Below are 19177 nucleotides of genomic sequence, written 5' to 3' on the forward strand. Positions count from 1 at the left end.
TTTCTTTGACAAGTGCTGGGGTATGTTGGTCATGGTTTGACCGTTCAGTTTTGTGAGGGGGGTATCTGCAGGAGTGCAGGGTCAGGCAGGGTTTATGGTTATGGAGGACCTGACCGTTGTTATTGCAATTGTGGTTTGACGAATAAAGTTTTAACGATGACGTATGTTTGTTTAATGACGAAATGTTTTATTGATGATGTAATGTTTTATTGATGACGTAATGTTATAATGCTGTTATATTGTTATTGATGTATTGTTGGGAGCGGGAGGGCTCAAATGTTTTAGGGGTGGGGGAGGGTTCGGGGGGCTGAGTTTGTAGTTATTTATTTATTTAGTGAGGTTTAGTTTTGTAAGGCGTTGCCAAGGTTTGTGTTTGTAATGTGCACCTGTGTCTTAATAAAGCGGCCTTTTACACACACAAACAACTTTTGGTCTACTTTTCTCCCACCCCTCGCCCTCTCTCCCAAGGGGGGCTTGGGGGAGGGAGCCGACCGCCGGGAGGTCCCCTCCCCCGGGCGGTTTGGGAGGGCTGCGAGGGGTATCACTTTAAGAGGAACAGAAGTTTCTAGATTTGGGCTGGTCTAGTAGGACCAGAATAGCCCAATTATAAACTCCCCTCCCACTGCCTACCAGCCACCATTTTAGGTTTGGTGACCTGGTGGCTAGGTGGGCTTATAGCTTTTTTGTCCCTCCCTCCCTCCCTCAATTTTTGCTTTAAATGTTCCTCTTTTCCCCTCGCTGCCCAGTTTTTTCCCATTTTTGGGGGTTTTGCTCCAATTTTCTTTTTTAAGTAAAAGGCTGTTTTGTGGGCCACCGGTGTGCAGGGGTTTTTCTCTTGTATTTGTATCCGTCGCTAGACACAGGTGCTGTGCGGTGTTTTTGGGTATCATTACGGTTTTAGGCAGATTGCTGGTTGAGTATTAGTTCGAGTATTTCTTTGACAAGTGCTGGGGTATGTTGGTCATGGTTTGACCGTTCAGTTTTGTGAGGGGGGTATCTGCAGGAGTGCAGGGTCAGGCAGGGTTTATGGTTATGGAGGACCTGACCGTTGTTATTGCAATTGTGGTTTGACGAATAAAGTTTTAACGATGACGTATGTTTGTTTAATGACGAAATGTTTTATTGATGATGTAATGTTTTATTGATGACGTAATGTTATAATGCTGTTATATTGTTATTGATGTATTGTTGGGAGCGGGAGGGCTCAAATGTTTTAGGGGTGGGGGAGGGTTCGGGGGGCTGAGTTTGTAGTTATTTATTTATTTAGTGAGGTTTAGTTTTGTAAGGCGTTGCCAAGGTTTGTGTTTGTAATGTGCACCTGTGTCTTAATAAAGCGGCCTTTTACACACACAAACAACTTTTGGTCTACTTTTCTCCCACCCCTCGCCCTCTCTCCCAAACGAAACTCAGTCAGTTTAACTTTCGCTTTTCAGAATCATGGCGGCAGCAGCTCAGATGGGGAACCTCAAGGAAGAGGCCACTTGTTCCATCTGTTTGGATTATTTTGTTGACCCAGTGATGATTATTGATTGTGGGCACAACTTCTGCCGCTCCTGCATCACCCAGAGCTGGGAGGGAAGAGATGGAAACTTCCCCTGTCCACAGTGCAGGCAAATATCTCCTGGGAAAAACCTCCGACCCAACAGACTTTTGGGGGACGTGGTTGAAATGTTAAAACAATTTCCTCTGCCCCCCGTGAGGCCCCCGGAGGAGAATGTGTGTGAGAAACATGAAGAGAAGCTGAGGCTGTTTTGTGCAGAGGATCAGAGGATGATATGCTGGGTCTGCCGGGAGTCCAAGGAGCATAAAACACACTCAGCAAGTCCTATAGAGGAGGCTGCAGAAAAGCACAAGGTACGTCTCTGGGCGTGCTGGGTTCACGTATTCAGACTGTGTAGAACCTGCAGAGGAGTACAAGGTTTGTGTGTGTGTTCTTCTGTAACCACAAGTGAAGAGCACAAGGTGTCTCTGAGGAAATTAAAGGTCATTAAGCCACCTGGTGAGCCTCATCAAGGGGTAGCCGGAGAGCACCAGCTGTGTGTGCAGATGCTTCGAGGTCACCTCGTGCGTCCAATAGAGAAGGCTGCAGCAGAGCACAAGGAATGCTTGTGCATTTCAATGAGTCACAAGGTACCACTTAAGAGTTTAAGTTAATATAGGAAGCTGCTGAAGGGCATTATGTATGTGTGTCGATGTATACGGATCATAGTGCACCCTGTGGGCCCCAAAGAAAATGCTATAACGTGTATTCTACAGAGGAGAAGCTGCAGATGAGCACAAGGTATATGGCGGGAGTTCAGGGTTCAAAGGTGAATTCACTTATTAGTCTTTTAAAGGATACAGAGAATGGGTTCTGGTAATACGGGATTTAAATGTCACCCTGCGGGTCCTATAGAGAGGGGTGCCTTAGAGCACATAGTGTGTGTGTGGGTGGGGGGTAAGGGGGGGTCAGGATTCCGAAGTTTAGACACCGAGTCCCACAGAGGCAAACAGCACATGTATGTCAGCTTTCATGGATATCCGGTTGTTCACTATGAGCCTCATTGAGGCAGCAAAAGTAGCGCAGGATGTCTGTAGTTATCCAAGGGTCACGACGAAGCCTCTGGATCTCCGAGAGAAGGCTGCCCTAAAGCACAAGGTATGCTCGGGGTGTTTAGGGATTGTAAGTGAATACACCCTGTGAGAGCTGTATACGAAGCTGCACAAGAGCACAACATGTGGTTGTCGGAGCGCTGAGACCACAGGAGTATACCACGACCCACAGAGGCGGCTGCAAGAGATCATAAGGGGTGTGTGAGGGTGTTTTGGGATCTCATGCCGGACTGAAGGGATTCAGTGTGGCGGTTCAGTGTGTCGTGCATGGGCGCAAACATTCAGTATCCGAAGTCTTGATGCGACTATCCTGGTGTAGCACACAGGCTCAAGTGGTCATCGGACATAGTGGAAGAGGTGCAGCAATGCAGGGTGTGGCACATGGGCTGACATGGTACAGAGCAGAAGAGCTGCAGACAAATGTGCAGCAACCGTGCGTGTAGCACACTGGGGCACATGGTCGTTGTACACAGCAGAAGACATGTAGCAATGCAGGATGTGGCACACCGGTTCACACGGCCATCGGACATGGTAAAAGTGGTGCAGCAACAGTGTGTGGAGCACACATTCATATGGTTGTGGTACACAGCAGAAGAGGTGCAACGATGCAGTGTAGTCCCAGGTTCACATGGCCCTTGGTGACCGCAGCAGACTAGTAGCAATGCAGGGTGCATCACACAAGCTCAAATGGACGTTGGTACATATGACTCGCCAACATTGCACAGTTCCTCGGCTACAAAGGGAAGTGCAGGGTACATGTGCATCAGACACACATCTTTACTGGGGTCAGAGTGAAGTTCTCCTGTAGCATTTTCTACATGAGTTACGCCGACTCCTGGGGACTCGTTCACAGGAGGAATGAACGTTGGGGTGGGCAGTGATTACAGGCTCCTGAAGCTCGGAGTCTCTGGCCTTCTTACCTCCAGTTGCTGTACACTGGACTTGAGCTCTGTGAGAAAGTCCTCTCGTGACGGGCAGTCCAGCTCATGGGCCCTTCAGCAGCGGGACAGAGTTTATTCTAAAGTCCTGGGATCTAGTGCTTACCTGTAGAAGTGAGACAGCCAAGATTCGCATCTCTGGCCTTTGCCTTTCTCTTCGGTGGTGTGCAGAGCTCCTTTGAGTAAAAGAGAGGAGCACTAGATATGCACAGGGGGTCAGCCTATATCCAGTTTAAGGGAGAAGGCTTCAGTGTAGTTGTCCCGTCAGATTCATATTTTACCCCAGACGTTTGGAAGGAAACAGTGAACTTTCTAGTGAACCATAAAAAATCTCTCCTTCCATCAAGATGGATCGATATCCATGACAGAATGTTGTACTTGGCCCTAAACACATTCTAACGAGAGGGGGGAATGAGGAGCAGTGAGGCATTGTGCAAAGAGGGAGTCATTGGGCACTGACTGCAACTAAGAATCTGAAACACTCTACAAAACAAGGGTATCTAGATACACTGGTGCACCATCACCACACACCCTCACCTCGCCTGTTCCCAAACACTGTATCCAACGAAGACTCTGACCTGGGCCTGACTGTACCTGAGCCTAATAGCTCTGTAAGGCCATGCTTACAAATCTGTCAAAAACATATGGGCTGCACATAAAACCAGGGGAATTATGGAGCCCAGATATGACGTACACAGGTAGTGTCATTCTCTTTGCTCTCTGGGTCTCGGGTAACGACCACCCCACTACTACAATGAACCATCCCAAACCCTTAGTAGTGCCATGGGCAGGACATGTTAAAAGTAGTACCACTCTGGGTGGACCTCAATCCCCAACCTAGTCTTGCACTCTGCTGGGACACAACCCATACATAGTGCTTGCGAGCAGACTTGCTCAAGAAGATATTCCGGTCCTGCCAGAATAGTAAAATGTTAAGTTTGTCACATGGATTCTGCGCCAGGCTCTTCCTTGTTTCTATCTGACTGCTGCGATCCTGCCATAGACCCTGCTTGGTGTCCATACGTGCTCTCGATTTCTGTCTGTTCCTTTTTGCAGATCTGCACCAGTTTGTTCCTATGAGTGGCGGAGGGTTGGCTGCTTCGGCATTGTGTAACCCAGGGTATGGCAGAGTGCCTGGTCATTGGCTTGGCCCAGTTCCAAAACCCTGCATTCAACCAACCCCCTCTCATGCCTTGCCTTCCGCCACGTGAGGTTGGGGACATGGCCTGACCTCTGTGCACGACATTCGGCCATCCCCCCTCATCTGCGGCCGTGCAGGGCATCGGGTAGGCTGCATAGCCTGGCCTGTGGCTGGACCTTGCGCCCAACTTTGCTGGGGCAGCCAATCTCCCTTTTCCTTTACCAGATCCTCAACCATTTTCTCTTTTACCTCTACAAGCCCCATAATCATTATCTCCTTTACTCCTACCTTCCCCTGAACCATAAAAATACCTTACTTTCCGTTATCTGGCCCTGTGTGGGTTAGCTCCTGTTCTCTTGCATTCTGTTCTCTGTACAGACCTGGCTCCGGCTCTCTTGCTGCGTGTCTCTGTTCTCTGGCAGACCCTGTATAGATCTGGCTCAGGCTCTCTCGCTGTCTGTTCTCTGTGGTAGACCCTGTATAGACCTGGCTCCTTATCTCTCCCTGTGTCTCTCTGGCAGACCCTGTATAGATCTGGCTCCGGCTCTCTCGTTGTGTCTCTCTGTGGCTGGCCCTGTATAGATCTGGGTCCTGCTTTCTCGATGTTGCTGTCTGTTGTCTGTGGCAGACTTGGTATAAATCTGGCTCCTTTTCTCTCTCCATGTCTGTTCTCTGTCACAGATCCTGCATGATGCTTGTACCTGCTCTGTCGCAGTGTCTGTGCCACCGACCGTGCTGGGTTTGAAGCCTTCTATATTCCTGGGCTTGTTTCCTGTCACTGATCATGGCTGGTGCCTGCTCTTGATCAGTTGACTGGGGGTGAGTGTTTGATTTGCTCAAACGCTCCGCCCATCATGCCCTTAAGAATCGCTTTGTTTGCCATAAGTTTACAGGGTATGCCCAGACGTGGGTCCCTTGCTCACTTTGCCACTGGATTCAAGATAGCCTGGCTGATGAGGGTTATGAACCCGAAACTGGTCCCAGGATGCTTGTTTCCGGTCCAGGGAAGACATGGCTTGGCAGTTCGGGCTGGACTGTTCCCATGAGGCACAGGGTCAGACTGATTTGCATATGGTCATGTCTGAACTGGGGTGGTGGAGTGAGCTAAAGAATGGTGATGGATTAAACACAGATCAGTTGACTGGGGGTGAGAGTTTGATTTGCTCAAACGCTCCGTCCATCATCCCCTTTGGTATTGCTTTGCTCTTGATCTGTCGCACACCCTGGTTGGGGGTCTGCACTCTTCCTGTGTTCTATCACAGACCATGGTTTGTGTATGCTTCCTTTAATATGTGCTTGGGTGATACTATGAAAACTGTTGAACAAGAACAAGGCCTTGCATCTGCCTCCATCGAGAGGACTTCTATGGTTGTTCAGAAGAAATTTTTCATGAAAAAAAGCTTCACGTTCTCAAGAGACAGTTGAAGCCCAGCTTCCTTGGTCTTTTCAAAGTGTCTCTTGAATGAGAGCTATGTGTCGTCGACGGTAGGGGTAAAGCCTGATAGGTTTAAGTTGGAGAGCCAACCCTGCAATGGGATTGTTTTGAGCTGTTGGCGTACAGGAAGAATTCAGTCTATGTGCAGTTTGGCTTTTTGTACCTTACATTGACATCTGTGGTGGGCTGAAGTGTTCTGGAAACTTCTTGAACTGTTTTTAGATGGTTGTCTTTGATGAAATTGCAGGTTATTTTTCCTCTTTTCAGTTGTGCTTGATGCTGAGGTGTAGAATATTTGATGGTGAATGGGTTGGCAAGGTGGTTGGGCCAGTCGATGTCTGTAGTAGTCTAGCAGCAGATATGAGGAGATGCTGATAGAAGAGTTCTTGCATGTGGTTTTTGGAGGAGGGAGTGAACCAGGTTTTAATGACTAAGAGTGAAACCAGGATGTGTTGGGTGAAACATCAGTGATGCCTGCAGAGTATGTACCTGCTGCATTGATTAGCATCAACCAGAGAAATGAGGTTATGTTACAAACACAGAATGAACTGACAGAAATTCGTTGACAGTGTACCTGTGTTCATGCTTACATTCCCAAAATACTCAGTTTATTGTTGGTATAGGCAGTATACATGGTTATTACGCTTATAAAAACTTGTTGGATTAGTTATTCATTAACATTTTGTATTTAAACCAAGGCTTTCATCAATACACCAACATTCCAGACAATGTAATCTGTTATTGCATCAGCCCCCATTAGTCGCCCATGTCGAACACATTCCGGTTGACAACTTTTTGTTGTTCCCCCCCCCCCTCCAGGAACACGGCCTGATCCAGTCATAGTTCCAGTTTGCCTCCTTCCTGGCTCAGTTCTAGTGCTTGACCAGTTAATGCCAGGAAACTCTGCACATTCTCTAAGGTACAGGATGGCTTTCATCACTTATTCAAAAAATTTGCTCCCGGGTCTCAGGGCGAACGCTCTAGGCTTGGGGTGAGGGTAGCGCTTGGTTGTAACTGTCCTCGTTGCAGATGGCACAGGAATTATCTGTGACTAATCTCAGTCCCCCTGCTCTCTCAGTCCCTAAGCACCCAGGGACCAAAGGAGCAATATGACGGGGAGCACCACCAAGGGAAGGCAACACAAACTCCCTTCCAGGGTCTGTGTATCAATACGAGATCGATCCCCAAACACTGCTGAATTGTGGGATCTGTTGGAAGATCTGAAGCCAGGTCTCCTTACCAAGACCTGGCTCCAAACCCACTCTACTCCGGCACAGGCTATTGCTTTTTTCCGGAGGATTATACTGTCACAAGATTAGACAGGGCAGGCAAACGGGAGGAGGTGGGATGGGCTACGCAGGCACCACACTATATTAAAATAGTGGACACAGTGTTGACCACCTACATTGAATGACTGGTGTTTCGGTTGAAGTCCCTTTAGGGGGTCAGATGGATGGGGCAGTAGTTTATCATCCCTCCGGGAGAAAGCAAAAAATTGTTCTGCTACGCATTAGTGGAAATCCTCGCCCCGTATATCTTGTAATCGGACTACTTCCTACTGAGTGGGTATTTTAACCACCACCTGGAAGAGTTGTCCAATGTAGACTCGAGGTCTTTGTCGGCCAATGAGTCGCTAGGTCTTTTTTCAAGAGTCTATGAACCTAAACGTCGCAGGTAATACTCTTGATACTATCTTTACGAATTTCCCAGACCTCTGTAGAATCGCCGCTGGGGCTGAAGTGGACTGACCATCTGGCACTAAGATTTTCTTTTAGTAAGCCAGAGGGCGGAAGTCAGCTTTAACGTAGTGATAACCTTTGCAGGATTTGAAGGAAAGTCACTCGCGAAGCATTTGGTGTGGCTTTCAAAACCCTGGTATTTGAAGAGGGAAAGGCGTGTGACCAGGCCCTCGAAAGATGGGAGGATTCCATTAGAAACTCATTGGATAGCATCGCCCCTCTTAGAGTAGTGAGGACGCAGGAGAGGAGGGTGCCATCCCCTTGGTACTCGGAAGATCTTAAAACAGGAAAGGCACTCGGAAGATCTTAAAACAGAAAAGGCACGCTGTAGAGGAAGTGAGAGAAACTGGAGGAAGACTAAACGACCGGAGGATAAACTGTCCTATAATCTGGGACACAGAATATATTTAAAAAGCTGTAATGCAGTAAGAAGGAATCATCTGGGTACTCTAATACAGTATGCTAAAAATTCCTCAAAGGAACTCTTTGATACTAAAGGAGTTCAATAATCCTAAAGTAAGCTGTCCCCCCCTCACCCGCCCTCCATGCAAGAGCTGTGCGATAATCTGGCCAGCCGTTTCAAGGAGAAGATTGGTAGAATCTACAGCTCTCTGAAGGATGGAGATGCATCAAAGGGGTTAATCTGAGGGGAGGGATATTTCATCACCTAGACTCGACACGTTTGCAACCATCACCATTAAGCGAACCGAGTCGGTACTCGCGGCAACGCAATCTGGGTCGTCTTCCGTTCGTTATGTCAGACCTGGCTCCGGTTCTATCTGCCGCACTCTCAGAAGTCTTTAACATCTCTTTGGCCACGGCTACATTTCCAAGGAAGTGGAATAAGGCGCACATTAAACCTCTGTTAAAAAAGGTGTCGGATGACTCGGCAGACATGAAAAACTATAGGCCGATCTCCCTTCTTCCATGCTGCTCTAAGGTCATGGTGACGCTGATAAACCAACAACTCACAGGTTACTTGGAACAACATGATCTGTTGGATCCCTTCCAATCGGGCTTCCGAGCGGGACATATCATTGAAGCTGCCCTGGTGGAAGTCACAGATACAATTAGGATGTCTCTGGATAGGGAGATTCCAACAATGCTGGTGCTCCTGGATCTGTCGGCGGCCTTCGACACCATCTCGCACAGCATCCTGCTTGACAGGCTACGAGAGATTGTTGTCGGAGGGACGGCCTTAGCCTGGCTACAAAGCTATTTGACCAACAAAACACGTTGTGTCCAATTGGACACGTTTGTGTCACAGACCACGCCACTGGATAAAGAGGTCCCCCAGGGGTCCATCTTAAAGTCCCACCTTGTTCAACATCTACATGGCTCCTCTGTCTGCCATTATTAGATCTTGCGGTTTTGAGAGTATCTAGTATGCGGATGACACACAGGTGATGATCCCATTCGAATCGGATCCCGCGGCAACCAGAGCCATATTTAAGACCTGTATGTTGAACATAGCCTCCTGGATGGGCAACAATTTCCTTCTGCTAAACACCAACAAAACGGAGATTCTCCTGTTTGGGAAGGCTGAGGATTTGTGGAAGGCAGACTGGTGGCCCTCTGTACTTGGGGAGGCACCCACTCCTACAAAGCAGGCAAGGAACCTGGGAATCCTGCTAGACACCAAACTTTCACTGGAAGATCAGGTGAAGACACTCTCGGGCACTTGTTTCGGGATTATGCAAATGTTCAGATAGTTCTTTCCATGGATCCCATAGAAAAACCTTAAGTCAGGCACTACTAGTTAGTAGATTAGACTATGGAAATGCATCTACTAAGTGTAAGGGAGGACATAACTTCCAGGCTGCAGGTGGTGCAACACACCGCAGTGAGGCTGGCCCTTAACAAGCCAGGCCGTACCCAGTCTCTACCCCTACTGCAATCCTTGCATTGGCTACCTATCAGGAAGAGAGCAGTGTTTAAACTCTTGACGTTAGTGTTTAAGGCAACGCAAGGGTTGGGACCTGTATACTTAAGGAAGAAGGTAATTCCTATGTCCTGGGTCGCCAGCTCAGATCGAGCAATCAGAAATTACTATGCCCGTGCAAGATCAATAAACCTAAAATGGGAGGGCGTGCTTTCTTTCATCTCGCCCCCCTCTATTGGAATAGATTACCGGAGGAGATCAGAGCATTTATGACGTTGGGGCAGTTTAAGAAACGGTTGAAGACATGGATGTTTTAATGGCTTTAGGGGCTTGAGTGTCCGGGACTGTGCCGCCAAGGCGCCGAGAGATCCCCCGGGGATGACTCGTTGTGCTTGACAAGTTTTAATAATTATGCTCAAACCAGATCCTGCCTGTGGTAGTGGCCATCAGACACCGTTATTGAGCTGTGTGATTTTGGCGCTCTAGGGGCTTGTTAGACTTGGCATCATTGGCGTGAGTCTCCCTTCCATTTTTGCTGTTTGCCTCCTCTGTTTTTGATATGTTTTGCTGGTTATGTTTTGGGCACTGTGCCACTGCTACAGTGAAAGTGCTCCCTCCTGTTAAATTGATGTACTGATTAGTGACTCAACGATTGGGTTATTTGATTTACTTGTCAGACCCTAGTACAGTGCATCATGTGTGCCCAGGGTTTGCAAATCAAATGCTGCTGGTGGGCTTGCAACACTGGTTGGCCTACCCACAGAAGCAGCTTGTAAAGTGTGTCTCAGGCCTGCCATTGCAAGGCCTGTGCGTAGTCTGTGACTGCCATGTCGACTTGGCAAGTGCACCCACTTGCCAGTTCCTAAACCTTCCCTTTTCTTCATATCAGACACCCCTAAGGTAGGCTCAAGGGTAGGGTGCATTGTAAGTACAAGGTAGGACACGCCCTTGTGTGTGTAGCATGTCCTAATAGTGAATTATAGCCATTTGCGTTTTTCACTATTGCAAGGCTACCTGTTTTCCATAGGCCAGAATGGGCAGTTAGATTATTACATCTCATAATCCTAACTGACTCAGAGAACATGGTAGAAATTCGAATTTAGTATGCCTGAACTAATGATAAAATACATCTTTTAGTAAAGTTGGTTTTAACATTCTGTGTTTGAAAATACCACTTTTAGAAGACAGGTATTTTCTTGTCTAACTATCCAAGCTTGCCTCTGCTAGGTTGTGTATTCCTTGTCTGGAGTTTGAGTGACAGGGCTGGGGGATTCCAGGAGACGGGATGAGTCAGCCCAATGGTGAAAAGAGAGATCTGCATCTAGATGGGAGAAACGAGTTGCACCTGGGACCCGAGTAGGGCGGTGCCTTCCCTCCACAACGCTGGCTCCACCTCCTGTGGTGTATCTAATGTCTCTGCCCTGCACAGTGAAAAGAAAGGAGGAGTCATGTAAACAGAGTGCACCAAAACTGGTTTGGACTAGGCCAGTGGTTCCCAAACTTTTGACATTTTAATTGATGCCTGACAAATTGCTCGAGGCCAAGAAGGCTGAAGAAGGTGCTTTCAAAATGATAAGATACTTGTAAGAATGATGCCCCGACCCCAAGTCAGCGCCCGGTGCTATGGCACCAATCGCACCGCCCTAGAGCCGGCCTTGTCACCACCTTTTCCCTTCTAACACTCATGCTGCCATGCACATGAACACACAACAGCAAGATCTCCCTCCTGAAACTCGCGTGCATACACACTTGGGTTCATTAGCCTGTAACTCCAGTCACACACACATCCCCTCCTTTCACACAGGCATGTCACTACCCTCCCCAGATTACTCGCGCACATACACTCACACACAGGCCCCAGCCTCTCAAGCAATTGCAGAGACTAAGCCTGCACGTCGCTCTTGGGCCAGACATGTTTCAAAATGATTAAGGTGGCATTTCTAACTCACCCCCCCACACTGTGACTGCAATTTCACACATCGCGGCGCCCCTGGCACCTCATTACGGCGCACCGGGGTGCCGCGGCGCACAGTTTGGGAACCACTGGACTAGGCAAAGGCCCCTCTGCCCTCTTTTCATTACCTGGCCCCGCGCGCTTGGAATGAGCTTCCCATTTCTCTCAGACAGGCCCCTAGTCTGCTGTCTTTCAGAAAGGCATTAAAAACCTGGCTTTTTACCAGTTAACTTCGCTGACCCGTTTATTCTGCAGTTATGTTCCTTTCCCTAAAGGACTTCTTCGCCAAAGCGCCGGGACACTCCTACTGGAGTAGCCGTTGCGCTATAGAAGAACCCAAATAACATAACATAACAGAGGACAAAGGATTTTGGGGTATAAATATTGGGACCCAGACCCAAGAATTTTAAATCCCTTCTGGGAACAAGACCAACCTTTTGCCAAAGAGACGAACCAAGGAAGCTGCAGGAGTTTGCACTGCCCCTCTGCCAGTGTGCTTTTTGCTGGGTTGGCCTGCAGTGACTTCTTTATTGCCAAGGAAAGGAGAAGGAACTTTCAAAGAACTTTCATCATCTTGCAGAATATTGCTACAAGGGCTTGAACTTGTGCTTGCCTCCTGCTGAAGTCTCAGGGACAAAAGACTTCACCTCCAGCTCCCCTCAGTTTCCTTGCTGGGAATTCTGCCTCCAAAAGCCTGCGTGTCGCTGGGAGCTGGAAGCGCAATGCATCGAGAAGCGTGTCGCAGCTGTTGCCATCGCATCGCTGGAGAAGCGGGTCGCCGCCGCCGAGGTTGCCGCCACATCACCAAAGAAGCGGGTCGCCACCGCAAGATGACCGCCGCGTTGATGGAAAAGCGTGTCGCAGGGCCTGTCGCGGTTCCAAAGCTACAGAGTTCGCCGCACAGCCGCCGGGCGTGCACGCATAGTCTTCACGTCGTCACATCAAGGGCGCCATCTTCTCACATCGCACCTGAAGTCTCGCATCACACCCAGGCTGCAGGACTAGAATCTACGCATCCCTTACTTTGTACAGTTATTGAGACGCGACGCATCGTCTTCCCCTGAAGCAAGGAACCGACGCAAGGAACCAACGCATCTCCCAATCTGCAAGCCTTTTGTTTATTTTGCGTTCCGCTTCCAGGTACTTTTGTGAGAACTGTCACATTTATCATCAACTTGAACTTAGCAACTTTTACCATCTTTAAGTACAGTATTGTGGATTTTTTTCGTTGGTGATCTTGTGTTAAGTCTATATAAAGAATCCTTATTTTTATAAAACCTGTGGTGTCCATCTGTAGTGTTTTCACTGTATTGCTGTGTATATTCACAAATGCTTAACACACTGCCTCTGAGATAAGTCTGTCTGCTCGTGCCAAGCTACTGAAGGGTGAGCAGGGGTTATCTAGGAGTGTAATCTCCTTGTCCTGACTTGGAGGCAAGGGTCCCTATTTGGTCAAAGGTGTATACCATTGCCAACTAGAGACCCCCAGTTCTAACAGGGCTTGGCTCCATCATCCTCCCACATTGGTCCAGTCATTGATGTAGCTGTAGCTGCTTCACAGGTCCTGGGGAGGTGCACTGGGTTTCGCTAGCAGCAGTGCTAGAGAGACAAATCTGATTATTGCAGGTAATCATCACCTGGTGTGTCCTAAAAAGTCAATTTTTGGGGTTAGGGTTACTTGTATGTCTGTCATTGCAGACACACGCTCAAAGATCTGCACCCAGTATGCTGCAATTTAGGAACAGTGCCAGGTAAGGTGGAGGAAACCGAGTAGCGCACACAGTTGGTTGAAGATGCTGCACCATATTTGGCTTGTTTACATGGGGTGCTGTAAGCTTCATACAAAAAATTGAAGAGGAGGAGTCTTAGTCGACCATATGGAGGAAATATGCTCATTTGTTTGCGGCAATAGAGCCATTGGTACTCAGTAAATGTGCGGTCCAGGGCTGTTTCCCATTTAGCGTTAGCTGTTGGGACAATCCTGTATAGTGTATATCAGCCAGTGTAGGTTGTCTGCCTGCCGACTGTGGCCAAGTATATAAAGGCGCCAATGTGGAATAAATCTTTCTTCGTTTCCTCCACCCTCTTATTCTGTTGAGGGGCAGCCGTGAGTGAGTAAAGTGGGTGTTTGGGTCAGAGGTTGTTCCAGGCCATATAGCTCAGGGCAGGCTGAACATATTCTGATGTCCTCCCAGGCGAGTTGTGCACTCTTGGCTGAGTTTAATTCAGTATGGCCCGTCGAGGTCCCCTCTGTTAGGCCACTCAACGGTATGGGTTGTGTTGTGTCTCTCTCTATTGCTAAGTGGGCCATATATGGCAGGTGGTGTCTCCAGTGGCGTGTGCTGTGTCTGTGCACAGTAGTAGTACAGCTCCAAGTCTGGTGCTTCTAATCCCCCTCGTCATGCGGCAAAGTGAGTGTTTCCCAGTTTATTCTGGGCCGATCTCCCGCCCAGGCTAGGTGGTGACAGATGCTTTCACTTAGTGCTTGATAAATGTCAAGAGGACAAAGTATGGGGTTTGGCATAAAATACTAATGTCTTTATCAAGTAGATGCAAGTGCCAGTGATGTAGCTAGTTTACCTCGAGCAGGAATTCTGACCCTGGGTCCTTCAGATCCAAAAAGATACAAAGAGGTGATGCCCCTGGTCTGTCCTTGACTGTGATACTTGGGGCTGGTTCTTACAGTCTGGATACGTTCAACTGATGTATACAGTGTTTATATGTGTGGGTGGTACTTGCAGTCTGAGCAGGTATGCTTGGTACTGTAATGATTTTGTTTTGTAAGGAAGACCGCACTCTACGGATCTACTCTTAATTCTTGCGCTCCCATCTCTGCAGGTAAAACTTCAAGAGTGGCAGCGCCTTCTGAAGAAAGAGGAGGAAAATATGCTGGAGTCTAAAGTCAAGGAGGAGGAACAATATAAAGCCATGAGGGTGAGTGGCTGCAGTGATTGGCTGCTGTCAGTTCTGTCTCTGTATTTATATTTGCCGGTGTCTTTGTGTGTACCTTTTTAAAGTTTAATACACACAAAAGCTGATAAGACGCTCTACAGACTGGGTCATGATACACACTAGGTAACCGAAATCACTGCTGTTGGACATTGTAGCTAAACACAAATATAAATTACTATACTCACTGGAACGTAATACTTACATATTTAAATAGTGTGCATTATTATATGTATGTACATGTGTGGCATTATCTGGCAGGGAGTATATACCAGTCTGTGTGTACATGTTCATACTTAAGTGGTAAAGTATGCTTTTATGTATGGATGGTTCTGGAGTAATCTGTGGGAGTGCATGCATGCCTGTGCATCTCTATGGTTGTGTATTTTCGTGAGCATGGTGAGTTTGTGTGTGTCTGTGTATGTATTTTGAGCCACATAATCTGCCAATACATGTGCACGTTTGTGTGCATGTGTGTTTGGGGATGTATATGCTTTAGTCTGAATTATATATTAGTGACACACCACAAGAGCACAACCCTCTACCTGTTTACTAGTGACACAGAACAGGAGTGCAACCCTCTTCCAGTACATTAGTGACACAGCACAAGAGGACAATCCCTGTATAATAGTGACGCATCAGAGGAGCACAATCCTCCACCTGTATGCTCGGGACAGATAGAGGACATAAGCCTCTACCAGGAGTGAAGACCTATCTTACTCCACAGTATTTACTGGTGACGGCAGAGAGACATACCTCTCTCCAGTGCTGAAACCCTCCTATTTCTGCTGAGGTGAATGCACCTCACCTGAAAACTCACATCCTCCTATCCTAGGATAGGATGAGATGTCTAACCAACCTCCTCGCCCATCATCTACAGGAAATTGTGATCTACCTGCAGAAACTGGTGCGGTAACTTTGATATATCTGGTAATTCTCAATTGCACAGCCGAATCCTTGATACTGGTATCATTTTAAGTGTGAAATTACCCACCTCATCACTCTAAATGAGGGACATAGTAGGTTAATATCACCATGTCTTCTGCACATCCATTGTCCCGGCAACATGGGGTTATTCCACACATTCCCACATTTCCGGTTTCCCATCCCAATATTCCTGGCTCCACCTCATTTACATGTTCGCGTGTCTGTCACACTTGTCTTCAGCCAGTCTCTCCGCTCAGCCTGTCTCAGGGTTTTTTAATGTCTCTGCCTGCGGTGGGTTCTCTCCCTTGCACCCTCCCCATGGATAGAATTTCCCTGCAGCTTTATAAATTCTGACCTCTCTGAGGTTCATGAGGTGTCTGTGGGGAGATGGAAAGAGTGTGACAAGAACAATAAGAAGATAGAAGGGAAGGTACTTGGAGAGACTGCTGTTTAGAAATGAGGAAAAGCATGTTTGTGTCCTGAAGTTTGAAAGAACCTTAGCCCTCCCCCTCAACACTCCCAACCAAAGATGGCAGGGCCTGTAGGAAGCTTCTTAATATCTAACCAACATTACTTTGCTTCTGACAGGAGAAGTTAAGAACTGAGAAGCAGAAAATTGAATCGGAGTTAGAAAAACTGCGGCAGCTTCTAAAAGAGAACGAGCAAACACTACACAGGAGACTGGAGGAAATGGAGAAGAATATAACCATAGTAGAAAATGCAAATATCACCAAACTGTCCAATCAAATCACTTCTCTCAAGGCCCTGATAACAGAGATAGAAAAAAAGTGTGAGGAGCCAGCGTGGGAACTCCTGAAGGTGAGACACAGTTTGATAAATTCAAGGCTGAGAAGAGAGATTCATACTTTGCGTGCAGGGTTGAATGCGTAAGGGTAATGCACAAGATCTCCTGACATGTTCAATGCACAGTAACCCCATGCCCTAGGACAGTCGCCCAAAACATAGATGTGGGGGGGGGTGGATTATTTACACTGCCCCCTTTTTATTTGTGAGTACAATATACAGACGGGGGAATTTAATGTGACTTTCTACAGTATCACTTAAATGTCTATAACCCATTGTTACATTCACTTTCCATGGTATATGGGTTATTTCACCCTTGGACCCAGCAATAACACTCACTCATACTTGCACACACTCATACTCTCACACACTCTTCCAGTGGTTCATCCCGGGCTTTGGAACGCCAAGTCCGTTGTTGGATCATCGCCTACAGATGTTCCTGTCTAGTGGAGAGCTTTGGTGATGGTGATGCAATAACCTGGTTGAAGACTAGATTCCAGGGTCTCCACCCATCTCCATATAAAGACTAGTTATGTTTTTTATTTGTGTATTTTCTTATGTTCAGGAGGTTGCAACAAACCAAGCAATTCTAGTGACAGTAATATGTGGAGACCAAGGAGCAAAACATGATAAAAACAAGATAAAAATAAATAACCTAATGAGAAGCATATTGATGGTCTTGCGGCAGTGCATGCGGCATTGCCCGGCAAAGTTTGCCTTTACAGCCTGACAGGCGGACGTGGGTGGGAAGCTTGTGACAGACCGGTTCAGCTGCCGACCTTCTTGGGGTGAAGTGCGCATGTCAGGTTGGACGTGTGCCTTGCTCACACCATCCCAACATGCGCACTTGAACCCTTGCCTACCTGTGCAATGTAGGACCCCGGGAGATTACAGGCACATCCTCCATATCTCCTAAGGAGCGGTGGCAGCGCCTGACCGAGCCAATCCGCATGATGCTCTCTCATGCAGTTTCAGAGCAAGTGAGCTGTGTCTACTTTGGCTCAGGAGTCACGGGTGGGACCTGAGGCTGGGCTGAGCTGGTCACAACCTCCAATCACGCCTCACCAGGTGGAGGCATAGTCACGAGGGATCGTCCAGACGGTGAATATCACTCTCGTATTGCTTGTGTGTGTCATGGTGAAACTTCTTTGAGGCTGTGGCCTGGTGAGTACTACTCAATGTGAAGCACTATGTGTACCTGTGTGTGTGAGTCGCTGACTGATGATCCAGCGTGGCTAAAATAAAATTTTCCTTAACACTAATCCAGGAGAACGTCTACACAGCCTCAATCATACTTTACTACGTCGGTGGGGCCCATAACACCGTACACTTATACTCACTCTCCTTACCCTGGATTTAAAGCTAAGGAAAACAAGCTGCTGGACGGACAGAGTACTTTGTTATATTAACGGCTATTACCACCTTAACATTTTACACATTAACATAAGATTCCATCAGTTTAAGCATCAAAGTACACTGCCATTTGGATGATGGACCAACTAGTAGAATCAGTTGATGGCGATTTAAGTCCAGCTTAATCGCAACTAAACTTTTAACATATATAAATCCACTTTATTTCAAAATAACCACAGACTCATTTTAGAGTTAACACACATTTTAATCTAAATTCTTTGAGCAGATATGTAAAGTAGAGCCGCTTGTGGACTTGGAGGACTTTAAATACACTCTATACTCTAAATATGAGGTCTGGCAGAAAAAGGGGCCAGCCAGAGGCTGTCATCTGTAAGGCTAAGTAGAAGGTAAAAGTAAAACCAATTCTGGGAACAGCCGAGGAGGAGGGTCACAAAGCAGAGGCCACCAATAACTCAGTACCAAATCTAGGAAGCTGGAGCCCCTACCTATACCAACCAAAAAAAATCTTTAAAATTCCAGTTTTTAAAAGATCTAGCTTCATCCATATTTTCCACCAGTGACCAAAACCAGGGCCTTCAAGACCACTCCTCCCCCTTTTTCCACAAAAATCACCACAATAATCATGGTCTATACCAGTTATAGAACAAGTCACAGTGGAAACTCTAGTGGCCCAACCTGTGGTCACTATGCCCTCACCAGAAAATACCTGCAAACACAAAACAAAAAAAAACAATAGCCCACTTGTCCTCCAAGAAGGGTAGGCGGAATGGCAAGCCAAGGATCATACTAGTTGCCGACCCCAGTCCCCTCCCGAACGAGCAATGCCATACCTGTCTTAACTGATTCTAAAACATGGAAGGAAGCTCAAAATTTACAAGAGTCTACAACAGACTGGCAACGTCACAAACCTAGGGCAGGAGGTCTTAAGTGGACACAAACTGAACAAATCACAAGAACTTGATCACCACTTTAAGGCCCTGTCTAAAACAGACTCCCACAAACCCCCCTCCCCCCCCATGATCCTATATTACATATGGAGGCCATTAAATCAGCCCAATCTCCATCAGGTGCTGAATCATGGGGCTCCCAGGTCCTCCCAAAGAGCCCTCCGAAACCACATCTGATTCCCCGTCTTCTAGGGGAGGCGGGCCGGACGCCCTCTCTTATCTGGGATCACAGGAGTGGGCGGACCTACTAGCATCCTACGCATAGGAAACTCCTGAAAAACAGCCACCGCCCACAGCCAGTATCAGTACAAATCGCGACACAAGGACACGTCAAAGAAATCGTGTCCAGCAACTTAATTCCACGCAAAAAGTCCCAAATTCCCACTCTGATCTCAGGTTCTCTAATTCAACCGGGGGAACATGTATCGAACACATGGGACATTCTACTAAACACAATGCAACGGACTGTTGACGCACTACATTACCAGTCAGATA

General features: G+C 47.4%; 1 protein-coding gene across 1 annotated transcript in view; it reads left to right on the forward strand.

Moving 5' to 3' along the window:
• The first annotated feature begins 1397 nt into the window (after positions 1-1397).
• The window catches only part of LOC144754218 (E3 ubiquitin-protein ligase TRIM39-like), a 164922-nt gene continuing 147142 nt past the window's right edge, over positions 1398-19177 (forward strand). The window contains exons 1-3 of the mRNA XM_078641805.1: positions 1398-1854; positions 14520-14615; positions 16146-16376. Of these exons, the coding sequence (XP_078497931.1) occupies positions 1438-1854; positions 14520-14615; positions 16146-16376 (744 nt within the window). The 5' untranslated portion in view covers positions 1398-1437. The remainder of the gene's footprint in view (positions 1855-14519; positions 14616-16145; positions 16377-19177) is intronic.

The sequence above is a fragment of the Lissotriton helveticus genome, chromosome 5_1 (genome assembly GCF_964261635.1).
Source record: "Lissotriton helveticus chromosome 5_1, aLisHel1.1, whole genome shotgun sequence".
NCBI lineage: Eukaryota > Metazoa > Chordata > Amphibia > Caudata > Salamandridae > Lissotriton > Lissotriton helveticus.